At 40.7% G+C, this 19,388-nt stretch overlaps 1 protein-coding gene and 1 long non-coding RNA gene across 5 annotated transcripts in view; one reads left to right on the top strand and one right to left on the bottom strand.

The window, feature by feature from the left end:
* The first annotated feature begins 111 nt into the window (after positions 1-111).
* Positions 112-7,421, top strand: LOC113441491 (uncharacterized). 2 transcript variants are annotated; one of them, XR_015742691.1, is made up of 4 exons: positions 112-261; positions 451-543; positions 3,105-3,298; positions 5,240-7,421. It is a non-coding gene; the product is annotated as an uncharacterized LOC113441491 (long non-coding RNA). The 2 variants fall into 2 exon arrangements; XR_015742688.1 differs by lacking the exons at positions 3,105-3,298; positions 5,240-7,421 and having other exon boundaries at positions 451-923.
* SLC5A6 (solute carrier family 5 member 6) overlaps positions 6,721-19,388 on the bottom strand; it is a 29,407-nt gene continuing 16,739 nt past the window's right edge. For all 3 annotated transcript variants that reach the window (XM_087928966.1, XM_026708677.2, XM_087928961.1), the window contains 12 exons: positions 19,051-19,118; positions 18,741-18,895; positions 18,443-18,583; positions 18,104-18,233; positions 17,596-17,684; positions 17,382-17,494; positions 17,210-17,277; positions 14,763-14,849; positions 13,791-13,963; positions 11,908-12,011; positions 10,565-10,686; positions 6,721-7,767 (listed from right to left, as the gene is read on the bottom strand). In XM_087928966.1, the coding sequence (XP_087785092.1) occupies positions 7,591-7,767; positions 10,565-10,686; positions 11,908-12,011; positions 13,791-13,963; positions 14,763-14,849; positions 17,210-17,277; positions 17,382-17,494; positions 17,596-17,684; positions 18,104-18,233; positions 18,443-18,583; positions 18,741-18,895; positions 19,051-19,118 (1,427 nt within the window). In that variant the 3' untranslated portion in view covers positions 6,721-7,590. The remainder of the gene's footprint in view (positions 7,768-10,564; positions 10,687-11,907; positions 12,012-13,790; positions 13,964-14,762; positions 14,850-17,209; positions 17,278-17,381; positions 17,495-17,595; positions 17,685-18,103; positions 18,234-18,442; positions 18,584-18,740; positions 18,896-19,050; positions 19,119-19,388) is intronic.

Below are 19,388 nucleotides of genomic sequence, written 5' to 3'. Positions count from 1 at the left end.
AAGCTTCGGTCTCATAAGAGTCAAAAGAAATATCCACGTCGCCGCCGCCGCCGCTTGGCGTCTATAGTTAGGGCAAATCACGCGGTGTTTAAGAGACGGAAGTATGTTAGTGAGCTGTACTCCATTTTCTTCCTAAGAGGCTTCAGCCGTCTTTAAAGCGATGGGGCGATTGAATTACCACCGTGCTAATTTCTGCGCGTGCGGATCATGCATTTTGTAAAATGCATCTACGGTACTAGGTTCCCGTGGGTGGAATTAGAAGTATGTTTTCGGCTGTATGGCCCTGGGTTTATATAATGAATTTTGGAGCATATTCTGCAGTATTTCCATGTAATCTTTCCTTAAGTCTTCTTTCTGATGTTATGATAGTTTTAGAGTCAGATGATACTTCTTTGAGATTTCTTGTTTCTGGACCTTGGGATGATGTAGCTATTGTAATTTTTTTTAAAGGTGCACTTAAATCACAACCCAAGAGCTGGAAGGAGCCAAGGAGATACCATCCTAAGAGCCCAAGAACACTCCCCCAGAGCTCCAAAGCCCGACGTGAGTCAGTTTCCATGACTGAGAATGGACTCAAACCTGAATTCCCCCCGCCCCCGTCCTACTCCAATAACATGAGTTATGAAATGAGACTTATGTTTTTTATGCGAGGCTGAAAGGTGAGAAAAGAAAGCTAAAAAAATTAATCAGAGCCCTGCAAATTGATTTTGGATTTATCATTGTGGGATGGTAGCAAATATACTCATTCCCAAATTTAACTGAGAAGAAATTACCCATTTTTGTTCTTTTTTGTTAAAAAGATTAAAGTATCCCTGTCATGTCCAACTCTGGGGTGTGGTGCTCAACTCCGTTTTTTGGCTGAGGGAGCTAGCATTGTTTGCTATGGCCAGCATGGCTATACATTAAAGATATACAGAACACTGTTATTTGTGTCATCTATTATTTTTTACAAATAAGGCAGCAAACCTCTACCTCCTAATTTCTTCACAATCTTGGGAGATGGCTTGGTGTGAGACAGTGTGCCTGACCCAAAATCACCCAGCTGGCTTTCATGGCTAAGATGGATCTTGAACTCAGGGTCTCCTTGTTTTGTAATCTGTGCCTTAACCACTAAACCAAACTGGGAAACCAAATAAATTGGCTTTGGCCCGCAGCCATCTATCTCTTTTTGATACAAAAGCAGCTCCCTTCCCAAAGCACATGATGGTACTGAATTGTTGGGATCTGGTTTCTGCTCTACAATTAGTTTATCTTTTGCAGAAATGACCCATGGAGGTCCAGTCTTTTTTGAAGATCTTAAAAACTACTTGGCCTCAGCAATTCCCGTGGTCAACTTCAGCTGGATGGCCTCAATCAGTATCAGCCATGAAAGCTTCCTGATACTCAGGAAGCAGAAATCTTTGCTTCTCAGAGCAGACAAAATTATGTAAATAGTTTAAAAGGAATAACCAAGCATCTACTGACGTGCGTATATGGCTAGCTTCCTGCTTTCTGCAGTAGATACATCTGCATTTATTACTTTTTCATTTCTGTAATGAAGTAACTGATTCAGCCATATAAAGACTTTGAAGTTTCTTCTATTACTGAATATGAGAGGTTAAGAGATACTAGACAGTTTATACCTATCACATATTTGGTAAGTCTGGCCATGTTGCTTGGACATTAGCTCACATGCCTCTGTAAAGCACTTTGCTGTCATCATCCAAATGGCACATAGGAATAATCTGAGTGAATAAAATCTACTGGAGAGTCAAGATGTAAGCAATCTGATTGTTTTGTTTATCCAGCTATTCATCAATCATAAGAATGTGATGGGGAAATGAATAGCAACCAAATTTATTTTGATGGAATCAGAGGCACAGAATTCCTTTAGATGTACCAGTGCTTTGATTTGCCGTAAGAAAGCATCTGTAGTTGTTCACACCCAACAATTGGATGTTTTCATAATATATATTCAGCATTATCAATGGGTTATATATACCTAATGGTTATATCCCATTATTATTTCACACAGCAATTTCAATTCTCTAAAGAGGCATAGCCAGCCACACCAACAGGCTGAAGAACAGTTTCTACCTGTGGGCTGACAGACTTCTGAACAGAAAATAACTTCATGTCAACATAGTATGGTAGACTTGTAGGGTGCGCGCTTTGTGCAACAAGGTCACATAGTGTAATAAGATTGGGTCTGGGTTAGGGACTTCTGCCCTTACTGTGAGTTTTGTTGGGGGGAAGGGTCACGAAGGGAAGCTCAGCCAATCTCATTGTACACATGTTGTACTCTGACAATAAAGGTAATAATAATAACAAAACCCAAATTAAAACGTTTCATTAAAATAAGCTATGCTGGTTTCTGGGCTTTTTTTCCCTGTATGTGAAAATAGATTTTTCTTGTTTCTCCAGAATATAAGAGCAAGATCAGACACTAATTAAATTATTTATTTATTAGTTCTTAATCCATTTCAAGATTCAATTAAAATTGATTTTTTTAAAATTATGTATCCCAAATGAACAGTATTTTCCACATATTCCTAATATTCATCATCCTGTGATAATTACTGGAGCCACTATATGCAAATTCGTATTACTAGGTGGCCACTAGAAATGGAAGCTTTTCGATGTCTTCAAAGGTTGAATCCATGTGTCTGTTTTTAGTTCCAGGCAAATAATTTCCCCAGTTTTGTGTAATATTCAGCAACCTTAGATTTGTTTAGGATATTATTTGTCTGTTTTTATTTTACTAAAAATATTTTGCCTTTTAAATTTTAAAAGACTTTATAATGCAAACTACAATTATAAAATGTATTATTTTAATATTTATTTGATTTGGGAACTTGTAAAATAGCTCAAGAAATTCAATTCCTACATTATAAAAATACAATCCATTTAATCTAAATCATGCTAATAGATCTACATAAAATTCTCCCCTGCAAATCATAAAAGATAAAAAATATCAATATATTTCTCAAATATAGTTTATTAACGAGTTTTTCAAACCTTTTCAGGCTGTGAAATGAAACCTGCTTGTTAAAAAAAAGCATGATTAAACATGCTGAGGCTTCTGAAGGTCAGCTAACATCTCTGTTCTTTTTTCTGTACTTTAGTGCAGTGGTCGCCAACCAGTGGGCCGGGGACCAATGGTGGTCCGCAAGAAAATTTTGGTGGTCCGCAGAGAAATATCACCTCCAAAGTACCTCCCAAAGCATTAATCCAGGCTGCGTGGGAACACAAGGCTGTACTGCCCACATGGCCTGCGGGAACACAAGGCTTGTGTTGCTTGCATTGCGAACAACACGAGGTAGTGAGGGGAAGGGGAAAAGGATGAAGGGGGGTACTTGCCCCACTTCCCTGGCCTGGCCACCAAGCTGCTTCTTTCTTCTGTTTTTGGCTGCATGCAAGGAAAGCAGCAAAAGTCTTTCTTTCTTCCTCCCAAACTCCATCAGAAATGAGTCTTTGGGACCCTGCAAGGCATCCTGCTCCAAGAGGCTGTGCAGGCAAAGACTCATTTCTGGCGGAGTTTGAGGAAGAGAAAGACTTCTGCTGCTTTCCTTGCATGAAACCAAAAGTCTCTCTCTCTCCCCCACTGAGAATGGAGCTGGAGACGGTATCCTGTGATCCCAAATAAAGAATGATTGATTGGTAGGAAAATGGGGTGGGGAATTTTCCTGCAGCCTTTTTTCCTGAAGCCACCATCAGTCAAAATTCATATTAGTGGTCTGCAGGATTTTAAATTATGAGTTTGGTGGTCCCTGAGGTCCAAAAGGTTGGCGATCCCTGCCTTAGTGACTAAGAAGGAAAGAAATATGCAAGGGACAAAGACTGAGACCCTCATAGAGAGATTTTTCCCCAGTTTCATAGAACCCTTTATAGAAGTGATGGCTAACCTTTTCTGGGTGAAGTGCGCAGGCCCCCTCACGTGCCCCCCCTGCATGCGTTCCTGTGCATGAGTCCCCTCCACACCACACAGACCCTGTGCATGCGCAGCAGAGGCCCAATGACCAGCTGCCCAGTGGGAGGTGTGTGCGCATGTGCAGTGGAGCTGAACTAGGCCAACAGCTCGCATGCCCACAAAGGGCGCTGCTGCCACCTGTGGCACGCATGCCATAGGTTTGCCATCACGGCTTTATAGAGTCCTTAAAAATGACAATCAATATATGAAAAGTCATGCCTTTTTCCCAGTACTATGTCACTACACTGTTTAATCAGATGTATGAGACACAAGCAGAACATGGACATTGCATTGTACCGTTGGTGTCCCAGCTGCCTCCAACAGTATAGGTAACATACAGGTAGTTCTCGACTTACCATAATTTGTTTAGTGACTGTTCAAAGTGAGAACAGCACTGAAAAAAATTGTGTATGTTTTTTACACTTGCAACCACTGCAGCATCCCCATGGTCACGTGTTCAAAATTCGGACACTGGGCAACTGGCATGTATTTATGACAGTTGTAGTGTCCCAAGTCACCTTTTGCCAGCTTCTGACAAGCAAAGGTTAATGGGGAAGCCAGATTCACTTAACAATCATTTTACTAACTGCATTGATTTACTTAACAACTGTGGCAAAGGTGGTGTAAAATGGGACAAAACTCATTTAACAGTCATCTCACTTAGCAATGGAAATGGGCTCATTTGTGGTCGTAAGTCGAGGACTACCTGTACTTTCTCCATGACTTTGCCTAATCTTATTTTGAAGGCCACAACTTAATAATATCCACCATTTAGCATAGTTAATTTGTCCCCATGTCTAATGTTAACGGAAAAAAGAATCCTGACTTGTCCCTACAATTCTCAGTGATTTTGGCCTCAAAATCTGAGGGATGCTGGCTCTCCTCATATCTTTCAATAATCATCACCTTAGAAAGCTAGTATTTGTAGATTTTTTTCACCTAAGTGAATTGTTCAGGATTCTTGAGAATTCTGGCTGTCATGTCTTCCTTGGTTTTCTGAGAGAAAACCACCAGCCCTCTCACCTTTCCATTATTCAGAGTTGGAGAAAAAAGAATGAAGAACCGATAATCAGGGAGCATTTTTGGGAAAGGAGCTGAAGCCAAACCTGTATTCGTAAATCCATTTTGGGCTGCCGTAGAGCCTATGGCAGCACTAACAGGCTAACCTCACTGAGGTGCAGATAAAACCTTTTGTAGGGAGGGGAACCCCATCCCTGCTGTATTTCAATGTTCCATCCTTGCATTCTAAGGTTATTTTAAAGGATTAAATTACCTTTTATTTTCTCATAGGTTTGTCAAGTCATTCTTACTCATGGCACTGTGGAATGGGTGAAGAAGAAATGATTCTACAGGGGCAGGCTAGAGGCCTGAAGCTTTGCTGGATAAATTAAATTGTTGCAATTGTTGTTGAAGCCTAGGATAGAAGAAGTCAGAAAGCATTGCTTTAGGCCACTAAATCCAATGTTCTGTTCCATGCAAGAATCTGAATTAAAATGCTGAATATAGCTGGAGTTGGACAGCTAATAAATAGGATTCTCTTTTCTGACATGTTTCTTTACTTCTCAGTTTAATCTACAGTCCTGATAGTTCCCGATTGTATTCCACTGAAGTATTAAACAGGTCTGACTCCACATAGCTTTCCAAAATCAGCCAGCATCTGCGGAAGCTCAAACACAAACTAAACTTCTGAAAAGCATTTGATAATGAAGAAGCATTCGCAGCTTCATGTCCTCTAGTCTAGGTATTGATACAGAAGTCTGGAACATCCTATTGGAAGTGCTTTAAAGCACACAATCACTCATGTACAGGATCCAGTTATGACCCTCATGTTGTCTACAGCAGTAGAAAAGTCAACAAAAAGACCAGCTATTGACTTAATTTCATTGGAACAGATAACATTTATCCAAGCATCTTCACTGCTTCTCACCCTAAAGCAGTTCCACCATGGCCAGCTCAATCTTTTCCAAATAATTCAAAGACTAGGTTTCTACATTGTTCTAAGTTAAATTAAGCCATGGGAACTTTGCCAGAGGTGGTATTCAGCAAGTTCTGACCTATTCTGGAGAACCAGTAGCAGAAATTTTGAGTAGTTCGGAGAACCAGCAAATACCACCTCTGGAGATTTTACAGTATCCTTCCCCTGCCACACCCACTAAGCCACACCTATGGAACCAGTAGTAAAAAAAAATTGAATCCCACCACTGAACTTAGCCATTGTCTTAACATGCTGTGTATGAACTAGGCCATCATTTGAGCCATAATATGGGTTTGTTATATATAAAAACAGCAATTGGATTTTGTTTGGATTTAGTGTATAAAGAGGTTCTGAGGTACATTCATAGCAATGCAAAAAGTGGGCAGAAGGACAACTTTTCAACTAACTGTGGTAGCAACAGTGAATGAAGTCTCAGTGGAAGGCATGGCGTTTGGAAGATGCAGCATTCTTGATGTCCTTCCTCCTTGAAACGGATCCATCCAGAATTCTCATTTTTCTTAGAAAGCCTTTTCTTAGAAATTCTGCTTAGGAAGCTTTTCACCATTGCAATGGATGCCACTAATTCAGTGCAGAGCTTCAAAAAGATATCTCTTACCAGGAGAGAAAATATGTGTGATGCTCAGAGAATGGAAATGAGGGCAATAGTAGAACCCCACTTGCAACCCTTCTTCATGGTATTTATTAAGCACAGTGACTCCTCCCCCTGAGATGGAAAAAGGGAGATGGAGAAAGCTGGGAGCAAGTGAGATGACAAAGTGGGCCTGCAAATTGCAAATATGAATCAACAAACATAAACAATAACCGCTTTTACTAATCGCAAAAATAATTGCTATCAGAAAGACAACTATTACCAGTAGGAAAATAGACATTTCCACAGACATAAAATACAGAGTACAGAAACAGAACAAACTGGCTTCTCAGGAAAAGCCTTAAAGACAAGAGCGGTCACATTTTTTGTGACAAGAAACACCAGGAACATATGAATGTCTATGCTCCCCAAATACCCCCAGAAGTGCTAGACTTAGGAATGGATCCATGTAGGCTTTCCTCTGTCCCTGCTCATTGGACTTGTGGAGAGCCTGTGTTGGTTAGATCCAGTCCTTCCTTTGGTAGCTTGATGCGGCAAGACATTTCAAGGGAAAGAGGGATGGGACTGGGATCCCAACAACAGCTTGATCCTATTATAAGGTCAAATGGCTTTTTTTTTTGTGAGCCCCACTTTACACCTGACAAAAGGTATAAATACAGATGGAAAAAAGAGATCCAAACTTTAAGGATAATAGTAGGGACAATAAACCATGGAAATCCCATCCATGGCTCATTGGACCTGAAATCTCCAGTGGGGGAAGAAGAAGTACCTAGCCATCTTTCAGAGAAATTGGCACATGCACATGATGTGGAAAGAGCAGAAGAAAAAGCTTGGAAAAAACATTCCACAAACAGGAGAGGACATTGTCCAAAAGGGATAGACTGACTGGCCTGGCAACCATCCAAGGTTGTATAAGAGGACCCGGGATTCAGTAGATGATATGCCAAGATGACAAGGAGTTGGAATGTTTTTAGTACCAGGAATTCTGGGATTCCTCACCTGGATCAGAACGGATCCCTGCTGTGCCTCCCCACAAGTCTCTTTGTTCCATATAGTTCACAGGGTAGTCTCCTGCAAGACATAAGTATGAGTTCCATCTACCCGGGAGAATCCTTCAGATCCTTCATCTTCTTCTGTATTGACTCCGGAAGGCAGGCCTTTTGGCAATCCATTTGCCACACCATTGTTGATTTTCTCCACTCCCAAAGAGGTTGGTTCTGAGCAGCTAGTATCCTTTAAAAAAATAAGAAAGCAAAGGTCAGCTATCCTCAGGGCTTCTGGAACACTGCTTTTTAACACACTAGTATCATAACTTTCCCACTGCACCATCACACCCCACTCTCCAACCCATACAAAACTATTTTAAAAATGTCTGGCATAGAGGCCAAATTGCAGGAATTGATCAAATATGAAGAAACAAGGCGAAGGACAAGCAGAGACTAACCAATGAGGTATGCAGCTACTTAAGTCACTGGATCTGAAAAGGGTTTGCTGGAGAGGCTCTGAGGAAATAGAAATTGTGGAGGATTCAAGAGAAGAGTTTGCTGGGATGGCTAGAGGGAGGGGATGATCTAAATTTAATGGGTTAATCAGAGTTAGTTGAAATTTTATTGGTCCAAAAATGAATTTTAAAGTATGCTTGCCAAGAGGAAGTTAAAAAAAGATGTATTATAATGTTTTGACTTTGGATGTATTTTTTTAAAAAAACTTAAGTGTTTTAAAATGGATGAAAAAATATTTTCCCTTTAAGGTTAAAGAATCTGAAAGAATACAATTAATTCTGTTAATATAAATGGTGATAATTTATAGATTATTGAGTGCAAATAGAAATACATATTATTCCAACAGCAAGGAAGATAAAGCAGTAATGGTTGATTGATTGTTCTATTCAAAGAGGAGAAGATACGTTTTTTATTTGGATATCACTTCTGGACTTTGGGCTTGTGATGAAAAAAAATAAAACTATGACTTTGATTTTGCCAATTAGATTTATCGTTATAGAAATGGCCATTTATACACTAATGTGTAAAAGTAAAAAGTTGAGGTGAGAATGTTGTCTTGTACAGTGCTAAAAAGAATTAGAAGTCAATGTCTTTTTCTTTCTTCCCTTGTACCTCATATTTTCTTTCCCTCTTTCTTTTTCCTTCCCTTAATTTCCTATTTTTATTTTTCTTTGTATTTTACACATTGATAAAAAATAAAAGTTATAAAATTAAAAACGAAAAAGGTTTGTTAGAAGGAGGTGGCTCTGAGGAGATAGGAATTGATGGAGGATTCAAGAGAATCCTGGGATGGTCAGTACAGAAAGATTGCAGGGACAGGAGGGCACTACAGTATGCAGGAGAAGAGGCAGACTATACATAAAGGAACAGGAGATGTTGTCCAAGCTACCAAGGAAGATTCACCTTTGGATAGTACCCTCTTTTTTTGGAAAAGCTCCCAGGAAATTATTTCTGCTTGTCCTCATACAGCAATTTAAGAGGGAACAAATAGACAATAGATACTCTTCGACTTACAACCATTTGTTTAATGATCGTTTGAACTTACAATGAAACTGAAAAAGTAACTTATGACCATTTTTCACACTTATGACCGTTACTTGGCAACTGGTTCATAGTGATGACAATTGCAGCGTCCCATGGTCATGCGATCCCCTTTTGCTATCTTCTGACAAGCAAAGTTAATGGGAAAGCTAGATTCACTTAATAACTGTGTTAGTAATTTAACAGCTGTGATGATTCACTTAATAACTGTGGCAAGAAAGGTCATAAAACGGGGCAAAACTCACTTAACAACCATCTTTGCTTAGTAACAGAAATTTTGGGGTCAATTGTCAAAAGTCAAGGAGTATCTGTAGTTTTAAAAGACATTGCACTGCACAGTATAGAAGGAAGAGCAAAGATGGAAGCTTGGCAGTATTAAAGAGAAGTCTAAAAATGTGAAACTAACAAAGTTCAAGAGTGAAAAAGCTTGAGAATCTCTCCAAGACGCCAAATAATTTCTTTCCAGTAAAGTTAATTATCCCCCAACAGCTTCATTTAGAATAGCATTACTGGGAGACACACTCTAAAGCAGGCTTGTCCAACCCGCGGCTCATGGGCCGCATGCGGCCCAGGTCAGCTCGTAATGCAGCCCAGTGCCCACCCCAACCTTCGTGCAAGAGGATGAGCCAGCGAGGAGGAGGAGGAGAGGCAGGCACGAGGTGGGGCGAGGCGAGCGCCACGCCAAGCAGCAACAGAAAAGGCAAGCGCTGTCAGAGCCAAAATATCTGATGAGCACCTTGAGCACTCACTGAGAATTGCAACAAGTTCCATCGAAGCAAATATGGATGCATTGGTGGCTGAGAAACAATGTCAAACATCTCACTAACTTATATTTCCAAATAAATTTAATATGTTAACTGTTTTCTATGGGTTTTTTGGATGATCAGGTATCGTTACTGTTATTTTATTTTATGTGCGGCCCAAATCAAATTTTCATCTTCTAATGTGGCCCAGGGAAGGTGAAAGGTTGGACAAGCCTGCTCTAAAACTTTCCTGCAATGAGTGCTTTATTTAACTTTCAGTCTAATAACAGGAAGAAAAATGTGGAAGAAAAATGCCGCATTGTATACAGGACTCCAAAGGAGATGACATTCCAGGCACATCACTTCTATAGCCCACATTCTGATAAATTGATGCTTTGTAATTACTTTATTTCCTAGTAGGGAAACCCAACTGACAGCCATTTTGTCAGAGCACCCACAGCATATTTTCAATTTCCAAATGTATCCCTCCATATACCAAATGCCTGGGTCTCTTAGCCTAATTTCAATCAAGTCTCTGCTCAATGCAACAACTGAAATTACAGAATCCTTATTAGTGGCCATCCAGCCTCTGCTTAAATACTTTCTCAGTAAAGGAAAACTCTTCCTTGCTTTGACTGCCAAATCGTGCAAAAATGATAGCATGTTTCTCCTTATGTGAAACTAAGATTTGCTCCTCCATAATGGCCACTCCCTTGTCTTCTGATTAACAAACACAAATCTCACCTCTGCAGGGTCACGAACTCCACAACGGAGCATTTCATGGTACTTTGCAGGCAAACAGCAAAGTAATCGCGGCAGCACTGGAAAAATCGTTCTGGGATTTACATCCTTCCCACGTGTTGGGCCTGTGAGAGAAAGATGATGACATTAGCAAGGGAAGGGAAGGGAAGCAGAAACCATGTAGGGCAGTTCCTCTGCCTGCTGAGTCCAGGAGTAGCATTAGTAAGGCTATCAGGAATGGAAAGCAACTCTTTGCAGAATTTAGATTTACAACTCCTACCAAGGAAAACAAAGAATCCTAACCAGGGGTGGGCTGCTGGGGGTTTGCAGCGGTTCGGGAGAGCCCCTAGCTAAGACTCGGAGAAGCCCCCAAATCCCACTTCTGGCTGGCCCCACCAACCCCTCCCTTCCCCTCCTCAGAGTCTCCATGCAGCATGTTTTGGATGCAGACAAGTGCAGGGAGGTTCAGGGAGGGCGAAAAATGGGCCTCCCGGAAGTTCGAGAAGGCCGGAAATGGGCCCGTTTCCAGCTTCCAGAGAGCCTCTGGAGCCCAGGAAGACCATTTTCGTCCACCCAGAAGCTCGGGTAAAGCCTCCAGAGCCGGGGAGGGCAAAAACGCACCCCACCCTGCTGTGGTGCAGCAGGCTGACTAGGCCACACTCGTCATAGTCACGCCCATCCAGCAATTGGGCAGAGAACCCAGTTGGCTAAAATTTTTGAAGCCCACCCCTGATCCTAACATTCCTGGGTAAGGACTAAATAGAATGCTATCCCAAGGCAATCAAACATTGTAAGACAAGATTTAGACAACCTAGTTTCCCTTGATGTTTTGGATTTCTATTCCCATCACGTTCAGTGGCATGACTAATGATAAGAATTTGTGGGAGTTGTAGAACAGCTAGGTAGAAGACACGAGCTTTCCTATGACAAGGTGTATTGACTGGAAAACCAAACGCATCTTCCTTGCTTTTTAAGCCATCTCTTAGCACTGCAAACATTTCACTCTGATCTTTACCAATATCAAGACCTGATTTTATTCATTTTATTTATTCCTGACATTTGCATCCCTTCTTTTTATAAGCAGTTGTGGCAGTTTACACTGGAAGTAAAAGGAGATACTTCCTCACTCTTTTCAAGTTCTCCACTCTGCAGATGTAATGATAGTGTGTAAAACAATGGCAAGCTATGTTTGAATATCCAAGATCAATTTCTCATCAAGACCTAACCTTGATGGCCTTGCCATGCAAAATGCATGTATATACATAGAGCTATTCCATATATACTTGGGGCTTGTTTATGTTCTGGATGGTAGTTCTAGATCCTATGTATTTAAATATGTTACGTACCAGTGAGAAGACTGACTAGCAGTCCTACCACAATAACTGTGGTAGAGTTGTGTGCGCTGTACCACATGTAGGATAAATTGTAAAACTTCCGCAACCCCGTCAGCCTAGAAAGAATTGAAAGAGATACGTGTCAAGAGCGATTCCATTCAAACATCTCCTCAGGCTAAGTAGTAGAACAAAGCCAGAATCCCAAAGAGGAAGTTCCACAAGCTTCTTTTAGGTTATACAGCAATCACTGCATTCCCCCAGTTCCATTACAACCCCTGGTTTTCTGTCCCTCAAGAATTAATGTCCAAAACAAAAGATTTGAGCAGTAATTAGCTCAAAAAAGGCAGGTTGATTTCAAAATGCAGTAGGGGACCAGAAACAACATGCTCAATGAAAGTCACACAGATTTAACAAAAAAAATGAGAAAGAAGCCCAAAAAGAATGGATCTATCAGTAGTTGTTAGCTAAAGTGATAGATGCAGTCTCCAAGTTGAGAAATGATTTGAAACCAGTTATTGCAGAGCAAATACATGAGAAAACAGTGATTCATCTTATCCTTGAACTTTCCTCAGTTGGCTATTGTGAAAAGCAAGATATTGGATTAGATGACTCTTTAATCTGGTCCAACTGCAACTTTTAATAACATGTTCCAATTCTTACAATGACCATATAAAATTGCCATTGCTAACACTTATATGTTACCAGAAAAGCAGTCCAAGACATCCTTTCCTCCATAAAGTTTGATTAATACAATTGTCTTTCAGATCTCATTTGATCCTGGCCTCTCGAGCCTGAGGCAAAGTGGATACTAATTATGATAAAAGTGGTAAAAGAAATTTTTGTAATTCATGATACCTTCACTTATATAAGTCCTCCCTAAGGAACTTTTCATTGTTCTGTTCTGCTATTCTGTTAAGTGCAATTCCATATTGATACTTTATTATCTTGGTTCTATGCTCCCTATAAAGCTTTATAAATAAATAAAGAGCTAACGGGGGGGTTTGAAACCAGGAACTATGTCGCTCACAAGACACTCTTCTCTAAGTTATTTATATCAGTGTTTAATTATTGCTCATAAATGGACAGCTTAACAGTTATAAAATAAAAAAACAATAAAAATTAATATAAAGATCCACTGAGAAAAGATAAAAAATGGACTTGAGAGGGAGAAATATAGGAAGAAAAAGAGGTGATAGCAAGAACTAGATAGAATTAGCTAGAGAGTATGGATTAAAAAACACCCAATATTTGAAAGCACCTCCAAGGATTGAAATATTGCTTGGAGAAGTTAAAAAAAAAGATACTTTTTGTAAAGTGCAAATACGTTTAGGGTTAGGGCTAGTCTGAACCTACCAACAATTAAAGCATTGTGGAAATATGTTTTTAGGGGAGGAATAAGAGCATTGTTGAAAGCCCAAGAGGAGCATGTCTTGCAATGGATACTGCATAGGCACAGGACAGCTAAACTTCTTGCTGAGGCAATATTTCGGTTAAACAAACATTAGATAATGTTCTGAACTGTGAATAAGTCAACAATTGAAGTACTTGCTAGAAAAGAAGCAGGGCAAGGTGAGAACTTTCTCTTGGAGAAGCTTCAAAAGGCAAGAAGGTCAGGCTGTGACCTTTATGAAACTTAAGAAATTGAGTAATGTTTTGGAGAGGAATCTCCTCCCTTGCATGTCCTAAACATTTGCTTCTTAGGCAAGGTTCCTTCTATTACCACTATCTTAACAAAGCAATATAGAATTTTGCAATGAACCACCTAAGATTTTTGGAGTCAGGCAAACCTGACTTGACAGGAATTCTGAGGATGAAAGTTGGATTTTGCAGCATGTTCCCAACCTGTTACTTCAGCCCAGAAGATATTGGACCACAGAACATCATTCTTTTTTTACCTTTCTGGAGCTGTTGTTGAGGTCAACAATGTTGTCATAACCGCAGTAGTCAGATTCCCATCAGTTGCTAAAACAGTGGGATCAGGAGACACAGACTGGTAGTTGATAACCATGCTCCCAATGCCCACCCAAAATGCCATGGCCAGCCCAGCAATTAATCCAACTACAGCACCCTGTGGAGAAACAAGGAGTAAAGTGTGAGGGGCTTTCCCACATGCAAAGAAAGGCTTATTCCCCAAAAGGTCTGAACATAAACTGGCTGGTTCACCCAATATGGTAGATTGAATCTACTGCAATCCCTACTTAAGTCCTACGAAACAGACAATCAAAATAATCAAAAATTGCTCTGGTTAAATAGGGGGCAGCTCTTTCACCAGTTTCTTTGAGGAAGCTGGCCAAGTTCTGGTTTGTTTTTTACAGTTAAACAAACTAAAAATAAACACCAAATCAGAAAGCAGAATACATTTGCCTTCTGTCCTCTTTTCTCCCTGCAGGAGCTGAAAACAAACAAAAAATAATAGAATGTTTCCAGACAAGCTCTATTTTATAGAGCTGCTCTAGGCTCTTGCCTCTGTGACCAGCAGCTGGGACAGAAGGTGAACGTTCTCTGTAAAGACAACACAGATCATTGAGACAGGGCAGTTTCATCCAAGCCAACTCCAGCTAGGTGAATACTGATCTTCTCTTGCCCCATTGCTGACTCAGTTTTTTTTTTCTTTGCATCACACGCTAACTTCATCCTTGAGTAATAGCAAACAAGTTCTCTGAGTATACTAGTTGTGTGGAATACACACCAAAGTCATCACTTCTGTAAGCTTATTTCTTTGGCAATACTATTAGAAACCTGTCTTGCCACCATCCTCCATCAGATGTATTGCCAGGTGAAGGGTGCATGTATGTGCGTGTGTATGCCGAATCTGACATTGGCACAGGTATGACGATCTGCTCAGCCGCTGGGGTAGCAACACTTACCACAGAGTTGGCACAAGGAAAGAACATGCCCAGGCAGAATAGTCCCAGCAATGGTCCTCCCACCATGCCAAAGATGCTGATGGCAGCCTTAGAAGAGGGAAAAAAGGAGGGGTCTGATTTTGGGGTTTTCCCATGAAAATCTGCCTTCTGCTGAATCAGATAATTGGTCTACCTAGTGCTGCCTGCAGATACTCCTTACTGAATCTGGGACTTGCATGAAAAAGAGATTACTGAGTAACCACTTTCCTTTATTGTTTACCCTCAGTAAATATGATAAGGTAACAGAAACACAAAAATGCTGTATCTTTGTTAAAATAAGCAAATCCAATCTGGCCTACAGGCTCCTGTTCTAATGCCTGAGCCAGAAAAAATATTCAATGCACAATATTTTGTTAGGGCATCAGGAAGGATAAATTCCCTCATTACCTCCTAAAAATTCTGGCAACTAATATCACTGGAGAGCTGTATTTGATTAAGATGCATTTGGTGCATTTGATGTCATCTATGATCCATACAGCAACCTTCTCCAAGTTAGGTGCCCTCCAAATATATAGAACTTCAATTTTCAGAACTCTCAAGCATGGACCTGCTGGTTAAGGGTTATAGCTAACAAATGTTGGGAAATGAACTTTATACAGTGGCAGCCACATAGGCAGAGAAGGCAGAATTATAATTCTCCAGGTAAAATATCAATTTGGCACAAATGTAGTGAATTTGTGGTGATTGCCCTGAAAAAAGTATGTAATTTGTAAAATATGTAAAACAATGTAATTTGCTATATTTGCATTATATCTTTGGGATAGAGTCCTCCATACCTTTAATTGCCACAGATTTTGCAAGCACTTGCTATGTGGCAATAGGCTCATGCTGCTGTAGTTCTTTCCCAAAGTTGCAAGAAAATAGATTATAAAGATGTGGTTGGGCAATTCAGGGAATAGCAACAGAGAAGGAAGAAAAAGATGAAGAGCATCAAGTAGCTGGCCAGTTGTTCAGCCCCTAGGTCCTGCATGTCAACTCAGAAAGAGCCAAGCGGGGCGGAAGGCAAAGAAGAACAAGACTAAAAGTAAAAGAGAATGAAAAAAATAAATAAAAAGCAAGTAACAAAGGAAGGCAAAAGAAAAGAAGAAATATGAGAGGGAGGGGCAAGGATTATGTTCTGAGAAGAAAAAGGAGGCCAGGAAGACTTGTTACTTTGACAAGATATTTTCTATCAGCACCCAAGAGGAAAATCAGCTAAGAATATATTACTTAAAAAAGCAGATGATAGGGCTAAAATGTTTCTCTCCTTTGTGGGACAATAAAATCCTCTTGATGAAGAAGCCAGAGTTTATTTTGATTCTGCACTGCAGATTATATCAACAGAAGGCCAACAGAGAAAAAAAAGCATACTCCTTGACAGATGCCTAAAACTGAAAAAGATTCTTTCCAAACATGGTTTCCACAGTTCTCTTTAGCAAGATTTCTTAAGAGGAGGAGGAGATTGTGATTACAATAATCCTGTTATTTGGATAACCAATTTATCCATGTGTACAATTAAGGTGAAGATGTTTTAATTTTATTTCTACACCTTATGATCCAATGAAGAGACAGGTCTTTTCAATTATAATGGGAGTTAACGAAGATAGATTATGGGGATAGAGTGCAAGTTGCTGTAGAAGGAATACATCCTTTAAAAATTACAAGAGCAAGCTGGCTCTCCAAAGGATCATTTGTCTACTGTTAAATTAGTTAATTTTATCATTTGTTAACAGACATTCCAACCTGTTCTGATGATTTAATTTGCTTTATATTGTTAGGTTGGAACTTTAACATTCTAAAAATGTTTAAGCGTTATAATTTCTTAGAGCTACCACAAAGAAAAATGCTGTCAATTTTACATTTTCATATCTATGAAAACGTTATGCCTTTCATGTTGTTTTATATCTTTTGGTCATGTCACAGACCGCAATAAAGTATATACATACTGGTAATGGAGAATTTTGCAGATGCCTGATTATGTAACCTTTATCAGTCTGTGCACAACAATTACAAAAGCCTTCCTTCACTCACAAAACAGAAAACTACAGAAAATCTCATATCCCAGGGAAAGAACATTTCTGTAACAACTTCAAAGCAATTCACTGCTTTGAAGTTATTGAGATGACCTTGGAGAAGGCATCCAGAAGCCATTAGAACAAGAAGAGCAGAAGAAGCAGGGGTTAAAGGGTGGGGGGAGAAAGTATTTTAAAAAAAGATTGGGTCCCTCCTGACTTCCTGGATTATAACAAGGAGAGAGGAGAAAACACAGGCAGACTTGCACAAACCTGTTCCTATGGACTAATCTCAGTAAAGCATAGTTCTAGTCTTCTTGATTAGGTCTACCTTGTAAAGCTGACAATTCATAATGCCAGATATCTTTTGGGAAGACACTTCTCCACATGCTTTCCTGTCTAATGATCACTCCTTACCTGTAACACTGGACCCATCATGGAGGAGATATAAGCCATGCCCAGGCAGAGAACACCATAGCCCAGAGCTGGGAAGAGAAAATGTCAAGACAATAGAGCCAAACTGAATGTTGGCAGGTAGAGGATGCCCTAAGACTGCATTAGACTACAAACTTTGACAGGCATCACTCACCTAACAATTTGGAGTAGAGTGTGGCACGTCTCTCAGGAATGTTGTTCACATATGGGCGGATCAGGTCTTCCATGGTCACTGTTGCCAGTGAATTGAAGGCTGAAGAGATGGTGCTGTTGAGATGAGAGGATTGAGGAAGATAGGAGGACTATGTAAACCAAGACCCCTTACATCAAGCCCAGACCCTAGGTCCAAAAAGGAAAGGAGGGTTTACCTTAGGGAGCCACTGAAGAGGCAAGCTACAAAGAGACCAGGCAAGCCAGGTACTTCTTGAAGCACATCCATCACAAAGTAAAGGACCATCTGCAAAAAGGAGGATGTGGGGTGAGAAAAAAGATGAAAGGACAGAGGATCAGATTGGTGCAGAGGACTGCCACAGGCATTGTGTGATGCAAAGCAAGCAAACAAGCAAAATGTTTCCAGGAGCGCACACAAGAGAAAGGACATCGCAAAGTACCTGAAGATATCACTGTTACCCAACATCAGATTTCAGGGTGAACACATTCACTTTTCACCATGCATGGATTTCTGCCAGTCTGTGTGAAACCAGACATTTTCTCTTACCCATTAGGCTGAAGGTCTGCATGCAGACGCGCGGATATGGAAATGGAAGGCAGACACCCCTTCAGCAAGTGCAGAAAAGAAGGTCTGAGTAAGAGAATAGTGTAAGCCTTGTCCCACATGCTAGCTCCAAATTGTGCACATGTAAGAATTTGGTCAACCTGATCGGGTGAAGCGCTGAGCTGCTCCTGTGTCAATTGGCGGTCTTGGTAGTAGGCAAACATGACTAAACCAGTGAGGCAGCTGAGACAGAGCACAATTTGCTGGCAGGGGAACACTGCATAGCAGGACCTAAAGGAAATAAGAAAAGAAGGGACAGTGTTAATTTAACTAGTTACACTTTTCAACCATCTGCTTTCTCTTAGCTAAATCTCCCCCCCACCCCACCCCCCCAAGTCCTGGTTCCATACTCAAGCAAGAGAAGCATCTACAGAGCTTCTTCAGATATCCAGCACTGTAATTCCCCAATCCTCCCAGGAGCTCACAAATATCACACTTACAGCACAGCTTGGCGCTCTGAACGGGAGCTTAGATACCGTTGGACTTGAGCCTGGTTTACTCCATAGAGAGCCAACATCATGAATACACCCCCAAAAGCCAGAGTCCAAAAGGTGTGTCGTTCATAAGGGTCAGGATTCAGACTATCGGACACAAAAGTCAAGGGTCATGGGAACATCAGGCGTGTGTATGCACATGAACTAAATTGCTTGCAGCTAGGGGAGCACAAATATGAGTGCTAAGAGGGAGATCTTCAGTTACAACTCTGTAGACAGGAAAGAAAACTCGTCCCTCACTTACTCAATGCCTGATATCTTGCCATTCTCAGCAGCCAGCTTCCAAACACGATCTATGCCGCCAACCTTAATAGTACCCACTACAATCACAGCCACCTGTCCTGCAAACATGACAAATGTCTGGAACACGTCGGTCCAGATCACAGCTTTAAGTCCACCCTACAAAGAGGAAGAATCTGCTGTCAATAAGGGAAGCAAGATGAGAATCTTGAATCCTCACAACACAGAATTTGGATCTCTATCAAAGACAAGTAGCAAGGAGTTGGAGTTGGGGGAAAGCTATCTCATCCCTTTTTCTTCAAGAAATTACTCACCAGGGCAGTATAGAGGGTACAGACTATGCCTATGGTCAGCACTGAAGCCCAGATGTCAAAATCAGTCACTGCAACCAAAAAAAGAACTGTCAGGGAAGGGCCTAATTGCTGAAAGACTCTTCCCAACAAGCTAGAAATGTTCCTCATCTGTTCACATTGAGGCCAAACCAGGCTTTTGGGTCAACCAGTGTTAGCTTTCTTTGAGCAGATCTTTACACCCCACCCCACCAGCTCAGAAGAACTTCCTACCAGTGGTGGTATGCTACCAGTTCGGCCCGGTTCAACTGAACCAGTACTAAAAAAAAAGGCCTCAGAGGATCAGCTGAGAGGAGGAAAAA

The sequence above is a fragment of the Pseudonaja textilis genome, chromosome 1, assembly GCF_049901715.1.
Source record: "Pseudonaja textilis isolate UNSWEBS1 chromosome 1, rPseTex1.2, whole genome shotgun sequence".
NCBI classification, from domain to species: Eukaryota; Metazoa; Chordata; class Lepidosauria; order Squamata; family Elapidae; genus Pseudonaja; species Pseudonaja textilis.
The sequence above is the reverse complement of the archived record's forward strand: the minus strand, read 5'-3'. Positions and strand labels throughout refer to the sequence as shown.